The 20,772-nt window shown below is 37.4% G+C and overlaps 1 protein-coding gene across 2 annotated transcripts; it reads right to left on the minus strand.

Annotated features, from left to right (window-relative positions):
- Positions 1-1,313: 1,313 nt before the first annotated feature.
- LOC145787382 (sodium/potassium-transporting ATPase subunit beta-1-like) lies at positions 1,314-12,918 on the minus strand. 2 transcript variants are annotated; one of them, XM_082599117.1, is made up of 8 exons: positions 7,292-7,309; positions 6,427-6,604; positions 6,185-6,313; positions 5,769-5,885; positions 4,875-5,068; positions 4,276-4,416; positions 3,732-3,893; positions 1,314-3,371 (listed from the first exon to the last, which is right to left on the minus strand). In XM_082599117.1, exons 2-8 carry the CDS (start codon positions 6,551-6,553, stop codon positions 3,261-3,263), a joined length of 981 nt encoding a protein of 326 aa, XP_082455243.1. In that variant the 5' UTR covers positions 6,554-6,604; positions 7,292-7,309; the 3' UTR covers positions 1,314-3,260. The 2 variants fall into 2 exon arrangements, with proteins under 2 accessions (XP_082455243.1, XP_082455241.1); XM_082599115.1 differs by lacking the exons at positions 6,427-6,604; positions 7,292-7,309 and adding an exon at positions 12,713-12,918.
- Positions 12,919-20,772: the final 7,854 nt, after the last annotated feature.

Genomic DNA, 20,772 nt, shown 5'->3' on the forward strand with positions numbered 1-20,772 from the left:
AGGCAAGCACGGGTGCGCTTCAACCGTCTCCGTACGGGCGCCGGACTTTTCCGCTCAACCATGCACCAATGGGGAATGGCCTCTTCCTGTGGTGCCGAGGAACAGACCACATCATCAATGACTGTACCATCTTCAAGCCACCTAATGTAGTGAAAGGCCTGCGTGTTATGGATGACGAAACCAAAGACTGGCTGCTCTCTAGTAGCTTTCCAGTGTAGTTTGGAAACATCGTGAATCTGGGGTTGTAAAAGGATAGACCCTAGGCCTCAGAGGCTCACACGACGACGACTAGTTATTAAAGAACAGTTGGTCTACTTCTTGCTTTGGCGCTGCTTGGTTCAGGCAATACAATTGAAGACTCAGAAAATTAGGTTTGATCAGTTGACTGGATAAAAATTATTTAAAAATTTACGTCTAGCCTACATTAACCATCCCGCTTTTTTGGAAACCGTATTGTTCTGAAGTAACAAAAGTACTTGGGCACAAAACTCTCCCTCATATTGAAATAATCGATCATAGTTTTAATAGAGTAGAATAGCGATAAAAAATGAGTGCAATCAAACACAGCGTAAACTGATAGCCACGCCATTTTGCCGCTCAACCGCTAGCAAAATGTCACGTGACTGCAAAAGTACACTGAAAGATCATGTTCCAGTACTTACGGCTACGATAGCCGGCTTATCTCTGCTATCAGCGACGCCATAAGTAAACAAAGAGTCAAAGACCGATTTATCGTGTAACCGCGACGGTGAAACAAACAATGGCATTTTATCGCAAGGCAACGAAAAGTTAAGTGAAGGCTTACAGCTGAGGTTGGTGATAATCGCACTTCTGTATACAACTTTGCTGCCAAATATCCGTAAAACCTTTTTTAGCTTAAACATGGCTACCTAGAGATACGGCCTGATTTGTTGCATTCCGCGCTTTTTCAGATTTTGTCAACTTTTGGAAGCCTGTATTGTATGTCTTAGTGAAATGTTTAAAAAATTATATTTTAAAGTTTGTCCAGGTGACACAATGTGTTTTAAGATCATCAGGCTTTGAAAAACAAAGCCAACTTGATTCATAAAATTTCAGCCACACTGTTAGCCATTTACTAACACCTTGATTTTTTTAATTTTTTTTTTCTCACTTGACTTCTTCCCCAAGGGAACAAAAAGCTTTTATATTATAATAAGTCGAAAAAAGTAAAAAAAAAAATCTTATAAAATTTCGATTAAAAAGTTGTAGTAGGGGTAGTCAAAGTCTGCAAAATGTAACAAATCAAGTCGTTTGAACACTTTCTTTACATTTTTATAAAGTCAAATGTCAAACTGTGCAATGCACGAAGTTGTCTACTTTAAGTCACACCTTGTTTGTTTGCAATAGCTTGTATTTTGTTACTAACAACACCAATGCATTTCATACTACAGAAGAAACATCAAACATATATGTCACTATATTGAAGGAAAAGTGGTGATAATTATACGATTATTTTCCATTTGCGTTGCTTTCTTGTCAATACTTGTTTGGTGTAAATCATTGTTATTTTAAAATTCAAATCGAAAACTCACTACACCCCACCCAGACAGCAGACGTTGAATCAATGTAAAACCGATGGATTTTGCTGTTTGTGGATAACTACTCATCAGCAAAATCGATTTGCAGACGTTGAACCAACAAAAAAAGAAAGGATTTTCCCAGTCGTCAGTGCATTGGAACAGCAATTTTGATTCAACTCACAGCAGTTGACGTTTTCACATAGCTCCAATGTCGCCATACGTTTAAACGACGCAACAATGTTATTTTTGCCATCTAAGTCATCGCTTGCCTTCAGTCTGCTTGACCAACGAAGCATGGAAAGATGACGCAATAACGAATGCGCGCCTTAACACGTGGTGCCGCTTGGGATATTTCCAGATAACAATCTAAACGCGACAGAAACAATTTTTAACGTCTTTAGACGTTGAATCAATGCAACACGAAGTATTGATTAGCTGACTGGGCACTGGACACTAGTGCCAGACAGCAAAAGTTACACTGCACTCTTTACACCATTTCAAGGTCACAGAAACAAGTCAATGAAGGTAAGAACTTTGAAAAGATCTTCAAGGTAGACATGGACGATACCCAGCTAGTAAAATCTGCAATCTGCATTTCCATTGAAACAACGCCTGCATAACGTAAACTCAATGCAAAATGAATTGACTTTGCGATGTACAAACGTAAGGGTTACAACATGAGTTGGCAGGTTTTGTTAGTTTTGTCTTCAAGTTCAAAAGAATCCGACAGAGCAGAGTCTTGCTAGTAAGTTAAAAAGTAACATATTTAGTTCACCATCTCATTCATGTGATTGCTAACTGGTTACATCCCAACGCTACAAAATCCAAGCCAATACTTACAAAAACAACGCCCACAAGTGATAGTTTAAATCCTTATCGTTAGCACAGACACTCAAACCTTAGGTCGTAAATCAACTTCGGTGTTAATTTAAAAAAACATGCGACTTTAACATACAACTTAAACTCAGTGTGAAGACTTGAGTGTCTTCAGATGGCTTTGGGACAACTGTACTTTGTGGGCGTGGCATAGCTTCCGTAGATTCAGATCGAAACATAAATTCATGATTAGTGAAAAGTTGTCAAAGGGTTTTATAATTACAAGATGTAAATTGAAACTTGATTGAAACTACCATTGCGCAACAATGGGTCGACTCTACAACTCGTTGGAGAACTAAGGGACCATACACGCTTTATTTCGTGAAATGAGCATTGCCGAATGTTGAACCTATGCAGAAAACCGACTACTACTTCAAGACGTGTCGAACGACATTGACAGAGGTCACAGCGAACGTCAGGTCGATGCGGTGTCACCGCGCGCATGCACAAACACCAGTCGACCTTCAGGTTACTTAGCTCATTAATCTCCAAGGATTTCTGCATGTTGCGAGTCGTTGGTTAATTATTGATCGCCGCGGGCAAGTCGATTGTACAACGCTTGAAAGCATGTTGTAGCATCCAAAGTAGCAAAGTTGCCATTTCACGATGTTTTAACGTTGAAACCATACAAAACTGAAACTTTTTGACAGGATTCCGCCTTTTTTAGCGTGTTTTAATAATAAAAAAATGTCGTATCTATGTAAAAGCGGTAGATTGTTATTTCATAGGCAAACAAAGTCGTTTCAAGAGAAGGGTACACACGATATTATTGGAGCACACAGTAAAATTTGTTAAAAAAGTCTTTTCAGAGGAACCGTCATACACTGGGAAGATGACAGCCCCTTATTCGTCGTTGACACGTAACTTAAAGCTATAGAAACCAACTTGCATCCTGTTGTCATCTACTATGTTGGTGGCGTATGCTTTGCATCTAACGTTGATTTCGACATTTCTCTGAAAGAAACAGAACTTTTATTTTGACTTGCTGTCGGACAGGTTGTATCTTGAATGCTTGACAGCATAAAACAAGGAGCATTAAGCTCTGTTCATTGTTCAATCTGTCTAAAACAACGTGGAACAGGTGACCATGACGTACATATCCAATAACTAGTGTAGAACAATTGGTCCTTAACAAAGTCACTTTTATTGCCAATGTCATTTATTGCCAATGAAAAAAATCATCATTTTAATCAAAAAATAAAGAGCTTAAAATGTAGAAACTAAACGATTTTGCTCCTAAACTCATAATTTCTCTTCTGAAAGTTAACATATGTAACTGTGCTAACTTTCGAAACTGCACCTTGAAAAACTTACAGTGACATTGGTGAATTTGACGGCCACCACTGGAGTCTTGTATTGAGGCATCCTCAGGTTGCCGAGGTAAGGGTAATATTTGAACGGGATACCGTCGGGATAGTACTTTGTATTTTCGCTCACGCCAGATTTTCCGTTGAGATGCTTCTGATCGTCGTCATTCTTTGTGAACAAACAAACAATCGATGTTAAATCTGACAGGCATGTCCAACTGAACGCAGGCAAACTGCTAAAAAAACAACAAGAAAGCAAGGACCGCTTACAAGTAAGGGCCTGTTCAAATGCCATTGTGCTACTCTCGTGGAGCGGTGCCAGACCGCCAAACAAGTTGAGGAAAAATGTCATGTTTAGTGGCATGGGGAGTTGCGATCAAGTTAGCATCAAGACATACTTCAATAGCATCCAGTGCCGACGACGAGCGGTTTTGTGCTTTGGCAATAGACTGGGATTTCAATGGCTTGCCTTTTACGATTACACTTCATCTTGATTGAAAACACTAATGATCACTTTTATTCGGCCTAGAAGGCAGAACCAAGTTACTCACCACACCGTAGCAAGACACATACATCAACAGAGGGTCGTACTTCCTGTTCATGAGCACGTCTTTCAGAGGAGGGGCTTTAGATTCATCATTTCCTACTGCTTTCGACAGGTCGGTAAACCCGACAGGAAACCAGTTGATGATCTAAACATGTATTTTTCAACCCTTTATCTTCATAAGTTAAAAACCATCAATGATAACATACTAAGCAAGAATTTTTCAGGTTGCAAAGGTAATGATTTAACAGAAGAGAAAATAGGCTATTACTACAAGGCTTTTGTAAACAAAAACTTTCAAAGACGGACGGGGCTATGCCCTAATATTGTATACTATGTAGTTGCGGTGTCATAAACTTACATTATCTCCATAGCAAGATTTGAAGAGTGAAATACATTCTTTTAACTAAACACGGTCGATAGAATAACTACTGCTGACAATCTTGCAATTAAAAGTGAAAAACTTTAACCGCCAAGCTCAATCAGAAATAAGGGGATAACGAAAACATACAATGTACGGAATTCAGCTTAAGAATACTGCTTCTCAGTCGGACGATATCACATTTAAAGAAGTTACATGAACGCAAGAATTAATCAAACAATCACCCTGTTCACTTTCACGAGAATACATGGCTTGCCGTCATCGTAGCCGTAGTTTGTACCAGGCGCGCACTGGCCAAGCACGCTAGGGTAGAAAGTGCAGACTGGGGCGGTCTCGTTGCCGACAAATGTTTGGCTTGTTTTAACTTTTGAATTTGTACAATTGACAAAGAATTTCTTGTCGTCTTGGGGTCCGTAATCTGAACAACCATAAATGTGATGGGGTTACTTGATTTGGGTGAAACCGGTGAATACCTACAGAAAACATCTTTTAAAGAGTAAGAGCAGGATTCATACCAGTTGGGGCATAGGGAATAAATATCTATCACATTATTTACGCACACTTTTTTCACACTCGACTAGGCGGTCATAATTTATAATAATGTGTTTTTATAGTGCGTTTTATCCATCGCAAATATACGTTGCTCTTCAGCGCTTCACAAAGCAGCAGTATCTGTGCAGCCGTACAGAGGTGGGGTCTGCTACTATTCGGTGAGTCCGATTCGGTGAGTTCCTAACCTCTAACCCCTAACCGTAAAACGGCAATGATAATTAGGCTACGGTACCCGATAATTAAAAAAAAAAAATGAAAAAATCCCCCGTTAAGGGATCGGACTCACCGAATCGGACTCACCGAAACGGGCCATTCCGACAGAGGTGCGGCCGGATACATTATTATCCTGAATCTATTCGTTTGTGCTGGGTGCCAAGCATAAACAAGATTCAATACCACTTTTAAAAAGTCTTTGATATAACCCGTCAAGGCATCGAACCCAAATCTACCGATTCTGAGGCGGGCACACTAACCACTAAGCTATTGAGCCGGTCAAAGTAGGTACAATGAATCACACTCTAAAGGAATACTACTATTATACAAACAAGGCTCAACAAGAGCATCACCTAAAAAGTCCTTCAACTGCGTTACATATTGCTCGTAACTAGCTTCTTTGCCAACAGTGAATGTGATGTCCGAAGTCAGGGCTTGACGAGATATGAGTCGGGGTTGGATGGAAACGCCTAAAAAAGATTTGTTTTTACAAAAAAAAATGTCGTTTTCAACCTTGCAAATACCTTAACACGAAGAATTCAGTAGAGATTAATTATGTAGAACAATGAAAACGCGTTTAGATGACTCGGTCAGAAATAAATTGCTTTGTCCACGAGAACAGAATTTGCAAATATCAATCAAAAGTGGCATTTCTTTTATCGAACCAATAACTCAGACATCTATCAGTCGCTTTTCACATTGATTTACATCTGCAGACGTTGAAGCAATGGGAAAAACGACTGATTTGCTGTCTTAGAATTAATCTCACCTGGTGCTTGAATTCTGGTCTGAAACTTTGGAACATATGGATCTAAAGTGCCGAGTACAATCGACAGTGCAATGGCGAACAAACAAGCCAAGAAAGAGTAGTAGACAGCATAAAAGATCAAAATTTGACCTGCAAAAGAAAAGTTTTTAAAAAATCTTGCTACAATAGCACGTTTGCTTTTTTTTCACAATATTGCAACAACGCTCAAATCACGATATTGCAATGATACCAAAATTATTTACCCCAATTATTTGCACTCCGTCCCAATACTGTTTTGTTTTCTGTATCTACCACAAAGTTGGCAAAATCCGATAGAGTTTTGGAGGCAGTTGTAGTCAACGGCTGCTTTTCTTTCTTTTTCTCTCCCATTGCGGAAATTTATTTGTATTTGATGCAATCAAAAAATTTTTCCTCTCGATTCTGTTGTAGAAAACCTGATTGCAACCACACTCCACAAAATGAAACGAAATGGTGTATTAAAACGAAATGCTGATATTTCACAACTAAACTAGCATCTGACAGAACGTTGAACTCAAAGGTTGAAGAATTCGCACTGCTTTTGTCAAGTTTTAAAGACAAATGCGACGTTAACAGCTTTTTTAACTTCTTTAAAACAAGAATCTTTTTTTTAAAATTAGCCGAAGGATACGAAGCGACAATCAGTGGCACAATACCAAGAAAGATAAGCTTTAAAGCCTGTATTAAAATATTTAAACCAATGCTCGTGATACTCCTCAGCTGCAAACGTCCTTCAAACTACAACCGTACTTTTTTCAAGAATATCAGCGAATGGCATGTAACCTATGTACTTGTGAACTGTCCACCGTTATGGTTGAATTGCAAGAGCATTTTTCACCAGCCAGCCTACCCCCAGACAGCAAATCAAACGTTTTTTATATTGATTCAACGTCTGCAGACGTTGAATCAATGTAAAAAACGGTTGATTTGTAGTTTCGGCAGTAATCATTTTATTTCTTTTTTTAAGGAAGCGAATTTTTCGTACTTTTCAGTGTTCACAGCCTTTTTCGGCTTCCGAAATATTCTGACTATCGCATTGCAGAAACAACTGACAAAAAGCTAAACAAACTTCAAACCAGTCCAACGAACCGGTTTAAACGCGCTGGGCTCAACCTTCACTGAAGAAGTAACTGAAATTGAGAATTCAAGAACATCGCATCTGATCGAAAGAGTCGGCTTTATACAGCATCTCATCTTAAATCCCTTTTATCATTATGGAAAAATATAATAATCACTGCAACAACGGAAAGACAATCGATAAATCGTAAGTAAAAACAACAGCCTTTACACTATAATGACAATAAATCATGAATACGAACGAATTTATTCTCAAATCAGATTCTACAAGCATTCCTCGGACGAAAGCGTTCGACTGTGTCACCCGCAGCAAGACTTGAATATAATATAAAGTTAACGGTGTTAGGTTGTTAAATTGCTGATAAAAGTTATAAAGTCTTGGTAACTGTGAATATATAAAAAATTAGTAACCCCGTAACCGAAAGTTGCCCAGATGCCAATGATACAAAAGAAGGCTGGCAATCGCAAGACATATTTGATCCTGAAGTGATGAAAGTTTATTGCTTGAAACCACGGTTTTGACAAAAGAACTGGTTTTCAAAGTGGCCGAGGAAGATGTTAGTGGTATGAACGACAAACATAAACTTATGAATTGGAAACTTGGCAGAAGAGTTGCTTTTCTTTCACCTTCAAGTTGGAGTGGGACATGGTATTGACGAGACATTCAGACAAGTGGTAAGTGATTATTATTTGAATCATTGAATGTATATACTTCATTTTTTGGTAGCTTATCTGTATGACAAAGAGTTTAAATAATGTTTAAACTGTATTATACATCAGATTTAGAATGTGATAATAGGCTTTGTAGTTTGAATAATTCAAATTCAATTTGGGAAAAAGCTTCACAAAACAGCATATTACAGTGTGCGTAAAACTTTTAATCATTTCAGTTGTGGGCTGTGCAAGTTTTGCGATGATTGCAGTGGCCTGCCACACATTATCAGCAACACCAGGAAAGCTTTTAAAACAATTCTAAAAAAAACACTGCCATAAAACAAAGTTTTCAGAAGGACACCTTTTACTTGATTGATTTCGATTTTTCTTTGTGTTAATCAAACCATTTGAAACAGGGCAATGAATCGCTTGTTTGGGGTCGATATTTACCTACGAGGCTGGATTTATTATCAATTAAGTATATTGAGTGTGAAAGACGCCTACACTTGAAGAAGTAGTATGCTTATCTGGCAAAGCAAACCTTATCATTTATTTTAAGCAGAATATCTTATGTCTCACACTACAGAGTAAAAACTGACAAAAGTTTCTACGTTAAAGTCAAGATGGCCATATTCAAAACAAGGGAAACAACATCTTGGTTTCAAGTATGCAAATGTCGAATTGTATTTGCTGACGGATCAGCTACAAAAGTATTCTGTTCAATACAGGAAGAATGATCGTTTAGAAGAATAGAACGTTGCACGAGGTTATTATTGTTGTTGTTAAGTTATCTTAAACTCTACACCAGGGGTGTGCAACGTGCGGACCAAATGCCGCCCGCGAAGAAAAATTGTGTGGCCCGCGAAGATGTGCTAATTTTGAATTGTGTGCGGCCCGCGAAACGTGTTTATAATTTAGTTTAGTCTGGCACGTGTGAACAATTCATTGTGGAGTGGATTATTGTAGATTTCGCACCTTCTGTTAACCATTTTAGAAGTCTCCCATCGGCCACCGCTAATCCATTGTATTTAATTATTTGGAACGTAAAAATGTATGGTCACATAAAACGCATTATGAACAAAGTACGACTTTGGAAAGCTCACGTACAGACGGGAAATCTTTTCCACTTTCCAACATTAAGAGACTATGGAATGCATCCTGAGATGAAAACTGAATTTGCTGACCAACTTGAAAAATTGTTGTATGGATTTTTGGCTTGTTTCAAGGACTTCAAATCTCATGAACATTTGTTTGGTATATTCGCTTCGCCATTCAACACAGACATTAACAAAGCACCAGAAGATATAACTTGAACTGATTGATCTTCAAGAGAAAACGGATTTGAAAGCAAAGTATTTAGAAATGAATCTTGGCGATTTTTACCAAAAACATTTCAACTAAGATGACTTTCCACATTTGAAAAATCCATGGTTCAAAAATGGCACTTTTTGGCTCAACTTATTTGTGCGAACATTTTTTTCTAAAACGTGCGTCATGAAATCTCCCTATTGATCGGTTCTGACAGATGAACACCTGGAAAATGGACTTCGAATTGCGATCACTTCCATTAAAGTAAATTTGGAAAAAGCCGTCGGGAAAAGAAGCCAGCTGCAAACTTCTCACTGAGCTCGTTTAAAGACTGTGTGACAATAAATTTGAATAGCAGTTTTCTTCAGAAATTTATGCGTCCTAACTTATTATTTCTGGAAGGAGATAACCCCTAATATAAGAATAACATGAATAACAAAAAAACTACTCTTTTGTGCCTGCAACTACTAGAAATCATATGTTAAATAAACGTGCGGCCCGCGGTTCCACCCAGTTATATATATCTGGCCCTCCTGTAATAAAGGTTGCACACCCCTGCTCTACACACATCCACAACAACGATTTGCCAGTCAGGAAGTTACGCAATATATGAAAGTGTAGGTAAAGAGGTTGTTTCTTGATGTGGTATCAACGCAACAGCGCAATTGAAACCATTAAATTCCCACGAAGCGTACGTACTCGTTGTGAGGTAGTTTGTAAATTTCCATTCACCACACTCCCAGCAGACGGAAGTGCAAAACTCAAAGATCGTGATAATGTTTTTCAGCCGGTTTTGTTCTTGTGCGATAAGAAAGTAGCCGCTTTCACATTATAGATTGGTATTACAAGTCACTGTCACCAGACCCGGCTGATTTTAGTCACATGATGCGTTCATTCATTTGGTTGCCTCCTACAGGTGGTTGATGGAGTGATGGACTCTTGTATACAGTAGATTGTACTTCTTTGTACATAGAATCGAAAAACCAGAAAAAAGATTGAGCGACATCAGCGTCTACTTTATTGCTCATTGAAATGATCAAACCAAAGTCATAACATCCACCGAGCATAATCTGTCCTATCTACATTTATCTAACTTTATACAGCGAAATGCAACGGATTTTGCTAACTGGATAGTCACATGAAAATGAAACAAAATTTTAGTATCACTGGCTGAAGAAATCGACTGTATAATACCTAAAATAAGGAATATAAAGTTTGAGTTTAAAAACGATACTAAGAACTGACGATTTGGACACAGAATTTGTCAGCGGATTGCAGAAAAATTAATAAATAAGGACAAATACAATGAAAAGCTCAACTAAATAAATTAAATTCACTCCAAGCTTTTAACATGAAAAAAAACCCGTGAGCTGAAAATATTGAATCAAAGTGAGAGTATGCGTATTTTTTCTCATACATCAAGTTTGGCGACATTATGCAGAGTCACATTGCAACAAGCATAGTGAATTCACAAAAAGTTTACAAATTGAAAGTTGGAAACTTGGGTACAAATGGTTTCAGCAGAGCATTGGACGAAAACGATTCAAAGTGCGAGATCAAACAAGTGTGGCGCTGACAATATTGATGTGAAATGGTGAATTCAGAAAAAAAACGTTTATAAACTACGCATATCATTAATTTACGGTTATGTAGGTTTTGGACTTCAACCTGTGTGAAAATTCAAAGTTGTCGTGATGGCACAAAAGTTTGAAAAAAATTCAACATACACACAAGCAAATGTTGTGTGACGTCATCACACAAGGAAACTGTGACATGAAACGCATCATGTGACTGTGAGCATCTACTTCTAATTATGGGATTTGTAATTTGGGTAAGTCTAATATTGCATTTAATGATGATTGTTCTTTTTGCTTTTGGAAAGGGAAGCACACACAATATCACATATGCTTGTAAGTTTGGTTAATAATTTGAACATAGTCTGAACATTGATCACAGGATATACACAGATAAAACTTGTAAAAGTAGGAACATTGAATAATTAATGAGAGGCATCTAGGCAGATGTTGCCATGTATTTGAGATCCTATTCACAATAAGATATTGGTAATTTTGAGGGTGCATACCAGTACATCTGTTTTAGTAGCACAAGTAATAACTTGAATAAAGTATAGATATACATTATACAATTACAACAATAAAGTTGTTTGTTTTTATCAAATGGGCCACATGCTTGTGTGTGTTTATAAGCATAAAAATGAGGAAATCCTGAAGCAGTGATGGGTGATCAGCAAATTAAGCCATGACCTTTTAGAAATTTTTAGTGGGGTGTGGGCTTCCCGATTCTTCAAAAATATTTCAAAAAAAAAGTAAACACGTTCACGTTGTTATAACTGCGCTTTTGATAGTCTGATAACTTTAGACAGTAGCCTACCAAAATATTTGCTGGCCTACCAAGCTATTGGATAATTGCAAGTGATTGAGTATTTTTTTAAGCCATTATTTATATTAAGTGTGCTTTTAAATAAAGTGGGCCTTCAATAGCTGTTGAAAGAGTGCTTTGGGCCATAATAACAAGAGTTTGTCAACCACTGTCTTGTAGCAAGCTTGCTTGGCAAAGTATTAAACGGTAAAAGCCAAAACTGTTCATGATACCTTAAGGGAGCTATTCCAACTGCATAACCAATTAGCAAAAATTTTATTTGTTGCACTAGTTCAACATCTTGCGACATTGAATTAATGTGAAAATTGTAACTTTTGCCAGCTGGATACCACTCTAACATTTGCATGGGTGCCAACCTGCAATCCAAAAAAAGGTTTCAAGGGCCAAAGAATGCATTTATTTTAAGTAAAACTACTGAATTTCCAAAACATGACTTATTGACTTGCAGGTACAAACAGGAAAACACGTGCCAAGTAGATGTCTGTCCACATTATGGCGTCAGGTGATTTAGGTGCTGGGTCACTCTGACACCAGCTGATGTAGGTGCTATTTCAATTAAAGTATTACTTTTTTGGTGCTTATATATTATCACTCTTTATTTATATTTTAGGCCTAACAACAATATATGTTCATTGTTCAATGCTATTGTTATGGATTTTATATTTTTTAGCTTGGTATGTTAATGTTTTCCACACAAAAGTTTGTATCCTATCAAAGAATGAAAAATATATCATACCGTCCAACCACCAAACACCCACTAACATACAGACTACAGAGTCATACACTTCACACAGAATTGCACCTAATGACCTAGCAATACAGTGATCTAGCACAGGGCTAAATACTGTAGGTACCCAAATCATGAAAAGTAATTAACACTAGAGTACTTTGGCAAGTTTTTCACTCAAAGTCAAGATTAGAAGTTCAAAGGTCTTGGTCTAGTTCCAGACTTAGCAACTTATAAGAGGTCCATGACCACAAAAAGATTGGAAAGTGGAAACCACAGATAATAATTTAATAATAATGTAAAGAATTTTTTTTTTTTATGAGATAATTTTTTCGGTTACTCACCCCAACTTTTACCACCACGTCCTAATACGGTTCTTTCTGTAGGATCCCAAAGAAATGTCAGAAAACTATTCCATTGATTCCGCATGCCAGCCATGCATGATGCGACACGCCCTACGCTTTCCACAGACGAGTCTTGGCTAACCCTTCTTCCAGACATTACTATTGATTCTGTGAAACTAAGGTGCTAAAATTCTTTAACCAAGTATTTATCTGCAAAATGATTAACAAAAAAGGATAACGCATGGGAGATCACTATTAGTGATGATAAAAAGTTTTCTATCAAGGTGCAGTAATTACAATTAGGCAGTAACTTATAAAACTATCATGTAAGACTTCAATGTGTTTCCAAAAACACAGTTTAAAAATGAGAAGCCAGTGATGCAAAATTTAAATCATTTATAAACAAGTCCTTCATGTTAAGGGTCTCATATTACAATGTGATTGCAAATGGAAACATTGACATCATATGATCATAACCTTGTTAGCTAATAATAACTGATTTCAAATTGATTATGTCTTTCATTCACAACCTTTCCACAGAGCTTTGCCATTTAATATCCAGTCCCAGCTAACTACTACAGTGCTTATAGACTTTACAGAATAGAGCTTTGCCATTTAATATCCAGTCCCAGCTAACTACTACAGTGCTTATAGACTTTACAGAATAGACATCATACAGCTTCCTAACCTGATCTGAAGAAACTTTCATATAATATATGTATTTTTCCAACAAAAGAAGTTTTTCATGTTTTTCAGCAAGTGATTAGAAGGTAATACAGTAATCAATTTTGACAAAATGCACTGCAATTGCTCAATATTTACATTTGGAGTTTGCAGTTGCTAGTCCACACACTAGCAAGCTAATTGTTTACGACAGACTCACTTTAATCACAAACAGAAAAAATTGTCGTTTGTGGTATTCCAAAAAATGAGCATTTGCAGTGGACCTAATTAGCCACTAGAATTTCAGCTGGCCTCTAAGCTCTTGGCGACTACGGCCAAGAAAAAAATCGCTAAATGGCGCCTATTAAAATACTGTGCCGAAAGGCTATGTTTGATCGCTGCCTACATTTCTCCACTCTGTTGATATTTGAAACTTTTTTTCTCACTTGCATTCTCAACCCTTTTTCAGAAACACAGCAAGGTTTCTCACACGTCGACAAGAAATGCAGCTGATGAAAGTTTCGCAAAAACTCTGAGCGTCCCCCTATAAAAACTCAAAGATCACCTAGCTCTACATCTGCTTGGTAAGCACACTAAGCAGTGTATTTAAATACAACTGCAAATATGTTTCAGGGCTTGTTTGTGTTGTTCTTACCTTCGGAGTGAACACAAAACAGAATGTCAATTTATTGTTCAAAACACCAAATTAAACGGACTTTTCTTTTGGCTACCGGAAATCTCTGGTAGGCCATGCGTAGTGGACGAGAAAATAAAGCTTAGAATCCTGATCAATTGGCAAAAAATAGATTTGATATTACTTAACAACTACAGTTTAATGTAGGTCTAGCTGCATGAGTGTAATTCACAAATAACAATGACGCTGAATTACCTTTCAACATTTCTGCTTTTCACTAATTTTCATAATTCTTTTTGAGTACCTTTTCACATGCATCTCTTCCTTTGTTTTCTTTAGCTTTGCTGTAACTGCATATTTTAAAATAAAGATTATCTTCCTTTTCATAAAACTGCAAATATAAACTAATGGAAAGTAGCCTACTACTCACAAGTTGACTAGACCTGAGTCCACTGTACTTATGATCTTCTGCACCAACATACTATTGTCATACTAATCTAGGCACTACTGTACTTCTTTGTGATGCAAGTGATAAGCCTAACTACACAACTGTACAATACCAACCAAAGCAATACAAACAAATAAGGTTTAGTAGGACTGTCAATTAGTCAAGCAGCTGCTGTATCTGAAAAAATGTTTGAGACTATGCTTGGTAATACTGTAGCATGCTATAGGCTAGTAACTGGAGCAGCCTCGACCCAGACGCTACCTATCAAACAACTTTCAAAAGAAATCAAATGATTAATTCAAATATTGTGATACATTGAAACGTTTTCGGGATGACTAAGGTACATTGCTTGTTGTTTTGCATATGTATTATGTATTCAACATGAAGTGGTATCTATACTGTACTTGTAGGCTAGTAGCCTCACATGTAGGCTATTCTATATTATCAAGATAGACACGAAATAATCAACTATTGTCCTACATGCTTCCTCAGAGTTGCGTTCTGAAGACTCCCTCTTCATTTAGCCGCTCTGTTGTGCGAATCTGGAGTGGTGGAAGACATTTAATTTCCATTTTCCAACTAACTTTACATGTATATACCTATATTCGATATACATAGACTACCGGTACATTACATGGATTAATATGGAATTTTCTTAAGTTCTTTCAACTGAGCTTTCCAATACAATTACAGTAATCTTGTCCAGTTTATCGATTGTTTTAGCTAGTGCAAACAGTGCTGCCAAGCAAAAAAAAATCTAAACTCCAACAAGCGTCATTCAAAAATCTCTCTATGCCCCCTGTGCAAATTTTGGCACAGTAGTAAGTGATGTAATCTAAAAGGGGAGATTTTTCTGCTGCTAATGTGTATTCTTTTTAGGTAGAAAACTTTGGAGCTTACCAAAGGTGTAATGTACAGTAGTTTTAATAGGCCACAAGCCCACAATCAATTCCGCTGAATCGCCCAATCTCAATCGCCCCAGAGACACGACGAAGAAGATCGTCGTGTAAGCCTCTGGGACCGAGAGTGTATCCTTTTACTATCTCAGGTTAACTATGTTCGTAAAGTACGCTGAAAGGCTACTAGAAAGCAGTTCAGTCTTTAGTTTCATCATCTAAGACATGCAGACCTTCCACTCCATTGGATGGCTTATTAATGGTAGGCTTTAATCGTTGATGATTGATAAGGAATGCGGTCTGCTTCTCAGCACCACATTCACAAGAAGCTAGTGGGCTAATAATAAGCTAAAAATTGAATGAGGCTGTTCACCAGAAATTTAGTTAAATAACATGATATAGGCTTACTTTCTTCTGGAGCAAACTAAGCTGAACTACCACAATATGTAGCCTATAACGTGATAATCTGGTTTTATTCCGACATTTTGTCAATCAGACACGACTATAACTTCTTCAGGGGTAGGTCAGGTAGTGCCAACCTGTTTAGCACGGCCAAAAACAGGACCATGTTGCTGTAAACCATCTAAACATGCAAAAAATATGTGCCTATGGTTGGTTGGTTTACAGTAACATGGTCCCGTGTTTTGCCATGGTTGACAGGTAGGCCTAGTAGACTAAGCTATATAGCCTACCTATCATGTTATTTAATAAGATACGGTAATCACTTTTTTGCAGAGATGCACGTATACGCCGCAAATGCTATGCCGCAAACTGTATTTTTTTCGCTACAACACGCCAACACCTTCCAGCGCTGCAGTTGAAAGAATGTTTTCAATGAGCAAAGACATATTGGAACCAAAACACAGCAAAATGTCAGATGAACACTTTCAGATGCTTGTGTTTCTTCGTGGAAATTTCAAATAAAACTTGTTTGTTTCGAGTGGTTTATACCGTGTGAATGTTTGGCACCTAGCAAACAAAATTAGTTTACCCTGGTGTATGCACTGACGCCGCCAACTTTTTTTACAAGTTACGTTGACGCACGGCGCATAGTTTTTCGAACGTTTGCGTTTACTCTGACGGCGTCAATATTTTTTGTATGCGCGTACATCACTGCTTTTTTCCTACCATATAGCCTATTGTAGCCTACACCAGTGCTCTTCAACCTTTTTTGGTTTGGTGAACCCTTAAAGTTGTTGTGACGAACTCATGCACCCTGTTTACTTAAAAGGTAAACTGAGGTAAAAGCGATATAAAAAATCATTATTTAATGACTGTTTTGTTGTTGCACATTATTAACTAACAACTCAAACCGAGGTATGATATCTTTTTCAATTGCTCCCCTCCTCAATGGATCGATGTGTGTGATTGAATTTCTCTTTCGAGATTTGATTTCACACAAACAAGAAAAGCCGCTTTCGCATAAATACGTTGTTGGCATTTGAATAAGTACGGAAATTGCCCTTTCTGCTATACTTCTGTATTCTGGCACATTTAACAGGTGCACCCAAAAGTCAGTGTATGGTGTCTCTTTAAATAATACTTTCATACCAAAATCCGATTTGAGATCAATCAAATCTTCAATTTCTGTAGTAGATCTGTCATAAATGAAAGGTTGTAATATCCAAGAACTGGCATTAAGTGTGGCATTCTGTTCAGCATTGAAATATTTCTCAAAGTTTTTTTGCAACAAATTAAGATGGGCATGAATAAGTGGCAACAGTTGCTCTTGACAATTGCTTCCATGTTCTTCCATGAAGTCGTGGAAAAGCGGTAAATCAGAGAAATTGTATGATGCAACTCGGTTCTGCCACAGTGGTAGTTTCTTCTTTATAGCATTGACTTTGGACATGCTTTCAAAAATATCCCCTTTCTTCCCCTGCAAATTCAGATTTAGTTTATTGAGGTATTCAAAAATGGAAGCCATATACGCAACTTTTGCCAACCAAAATTGTTACGAAATTTGCTAGCTTGTTGGTTATGTTCCTCTGTTAAAAAAACTCCCAATTCTTCTCTAAGCAGAAAGATACGGCTAAGAACTTTGCCTCTGGAGAGCCATATTAATGGTTCATTTTTGCTCACAGAAAGTTTTTGTAAAAAGTATCTGTTTAGTGTGACAAGTTTGTGATGCACCCTTGTATACCTTTTCGTACTGGTGCACCCCATGCATATTTTAGTGCACCCTAGGGTGCACCGTGCACACCGGTTGAAGAGCACTGGCCTACACTACGATCACAAATGCAACACAACAGCACAGAGACATATAGTCTTCGAGTTAGTTGTTATCCTTATTTTAGCATGCCATTAATTAAGTGTATGTTCAGTTCAGTTTATTTTTTGTTTTGTTTTTTGTTGGCGAAAAAGAAAGACACAAAATAAGCAAAAACACAAATAATTTGCACAACAAAGATGGCAGCGAAAGACCAAAAGGTCACCAAAGTCAGCTGCCACCCAAACATTAAAAAAAAAAGACCCAAAGTTAAGAACATTAACACATACAGTATATAATATATAGCACAATACCAGCACTTTACATAATACATTGACAATGGAATAAGACAGGGTGTTTCAGGAGTGATCATTGTACAATGTACAAATTCTTTAATAAACATTTATATTTAAATTTAAAAACATTATAAGACTTTTCTTTTATTTATTTTAGTACTTGAGTTGATTCCATAGTTTCACTCCATTAAAACATAGCATCTTCTTACCAGAGTTTGACGTTGTAGAATGTAGAAGGCAAATATAAATCATTCTTTTGGTTCTGACGGGTTTTATGATGGTGAATTTCGTTTACAAAAATAAAGCAGCCAGCAAAGGCCCAGAGCAGCATTTTGTGCACATATTTGTACATAAATTTTGCAGTCTCTAATTTAATAATATCGTCAATTCTGAGCACATTAAATTGGTGATAAAGAACAGTTGTATTATTTTGTTGACCTCGGCAAAGGTTACAACCCCCCCTTTGGCATGCGTGTGACGCCACGATATTGAGAATGATGGTTTCAGTCTAATAAAACATTGTCTAGTTTTAAACAAAATTGCATTAAAAGAGCGAGTTTTGCCAATACCAAACATTCAAACATCTCAGCCTGGAATTAGCAACAAGAAAACACAGAGACTTAGCTTTATATCCAAAAAATGTCGAAGAAAACATGATCTTATCTTTTTGCGATGCTACCAGACAGCACCATTTTACAGGAATATTCGTACCCACATTTTTGTTGAAAATGCTCTCAGAATGCATCTAACTCAATGTAATTTTTCAAAATTTTCTGGGGGAGGCCCCCCAGACACCCCGCCGCTGGGTGGTCAAAACCCCCCCTTTCAAAGTTACTGGCTACGCTACTGATCAAGTAGCTAGAAACCTAGAGTCAGTGGCGTAGCCAAAAAAAAAATTGGGGGGTGGGCAAATATTTGATGAATTGAAGAAAACAATGTGTTTAAGTGTTTGATTTAAGTCATTGCCACTTGATGTGCAGTGGCGTATCCTGGTGGGTTGAGCAAGGGAAGCAATGAAAGTGGTGGGGGGTTAGAGCGTGCCGAAGGCACGCGTATTCTAGGGGGTCCGGGGGATGTTCCCCCGTAAAATTTTTGAAAAATTACACTTAAATAATGGATTATAGCGCTTTCTGGAAACACTTTTAAGGTATTATTTGTACGAAGTTTATTAGCAGATAAACAGCTATTAACTTATTAAAAGGTAGCTCTTACACGCGAACGGGCAAAACTGCGGCTAAAATTAGAGAACACCAAAAACTCAGCTACACAAAAACTCAATAACTACACAAACACCCAACAGAGTAAGCCATTCTGAAATTGCTTTCACAAATTAGTTCAAAGAAACGTAAATCGCGTAAACTTTGCGCGATTTACGATTTGCAAAATTTATTGGTGTCTTTCTGTATGTCTAAAACAAGTCATGGGGGTGTTAATTGCCAGATGTCTTGGAAAACGTTATAAATTTTTACAAATTTTATTACATTTTCAACAAAGAGCTCAACTTCGGAATCTAAACTTGGAAAATTTGGGGGGGGGGCATGGCCCCTTTCGCCCCCCCTGGCTACGCCTATGCCTAGAGTGGCCCTTTTATATAGGCAAATTAAGCTACGACCAAATCATCAAGTAGCCTACTCATACTCAAGTAGGAAACGTAAATACTGCACGAAAAGATGATAGCCTAAGTGTAGATTTTACGGTAAATAAAATAATTTAGTTGTTAGCCTAACTTAAATATTTAAAATATTTAAATATTTATGCGAGGTCCTTTTAATTATCCAGCTCGCGAAGTAGCCTAGTTTGTTTTCCACGTTACGCTTTATTGGTTGGCTGTATCGTAAAGGTTTATTGAATTGGGCTACTCGATTGAAACAACAGAAAGTTCAATTCAGTATTTTTTTTATTTTTTGTAATTATATAAGCTAGGCTTAGCCTACTGTATATACGTGTACAAACACAACAAACATCAATGGCAAATAGCTCTCACAACAAGGATGGCAGCGAAAGACCAAAAGATCATAAAAATCAGCTGCCATCTCGAAAAATATTGAAAACATAATTTTAACATCATAGTAAAATGGAGATCACTTTACCAGAAGTTTCCAAACTGTCTGCCGCGGCACACTGGTGTGCTGCAAGAGGCTTGCAATTGTGCCGCGAATACCTGGTAATCTGAATGTGGCAAGTCAAGTCAAGTCAATTTATTTTGTTTTAACAGCGCCATATATTAACAAATAATCAGAGTAAAATGTAATTGTCAAAACAATGCATTGTACAACTGTTGGTTAGATTATGGCGCAATCAGGATGGTAGCGAAAGACCATAAGCAGTCATCTAGTCAGCCACCACCCCATCACAGCAAATCTAACTACACATTCATACACACTAGTGTGCAGAGGCAGGCACACTACTTCATTGAATAAAAAGGGTTCGCCACTGAGATTGAAAAACAACTACTGTTGGTTTGAATCTGCATTCTCAGACTGAGTAAGCCGATGATGAAGATTCAAACCAACGACCAAGAATTGACCAACCACCAATAATTAGTGATTGTGTGCTATAATAGGCTACAGCACTTGCGAAAGTTTTCCTGAAATAACGTAGAAAAACGTGGATACCACCACCGAATTGCAACAATTTTTATGTGAAGCATACAAAAACAGGGCAATTTGATACTAATAACTGTAGAGAACAAAGATTAATAAGTACGATATGATGATATAGGCCTACTGTAAAGGTAAGTTATCCTTTGTATTGAGCACTTAAGGTACGCATGTATATTCATGTAACAGTTGGTTTTTGAGATTTTTTTTAAAGCAATGGAACGGTAAATCTTTTATATCGTGTGAAATTTCACTCCACACTTGCACACACAAGAAATGGAGTGTTTTTTTGCCAAAGTTTGTTTGAAACCTGG

The sequence above is a fragment of the Aplidium turbinatum genome, chromosome 18 (genome assembly GCF_918807975.1).
Source record: "Aplidium turbinatum chromosome 18, kaAplTurb1.1, whole genome shotgun sequence".
NCBI lineage: Eukaryota > Metazoa > Chordata > Ascidiacea > Aplousobranchia > Polyclinidae > Aplidium > Aplidium turbinatum.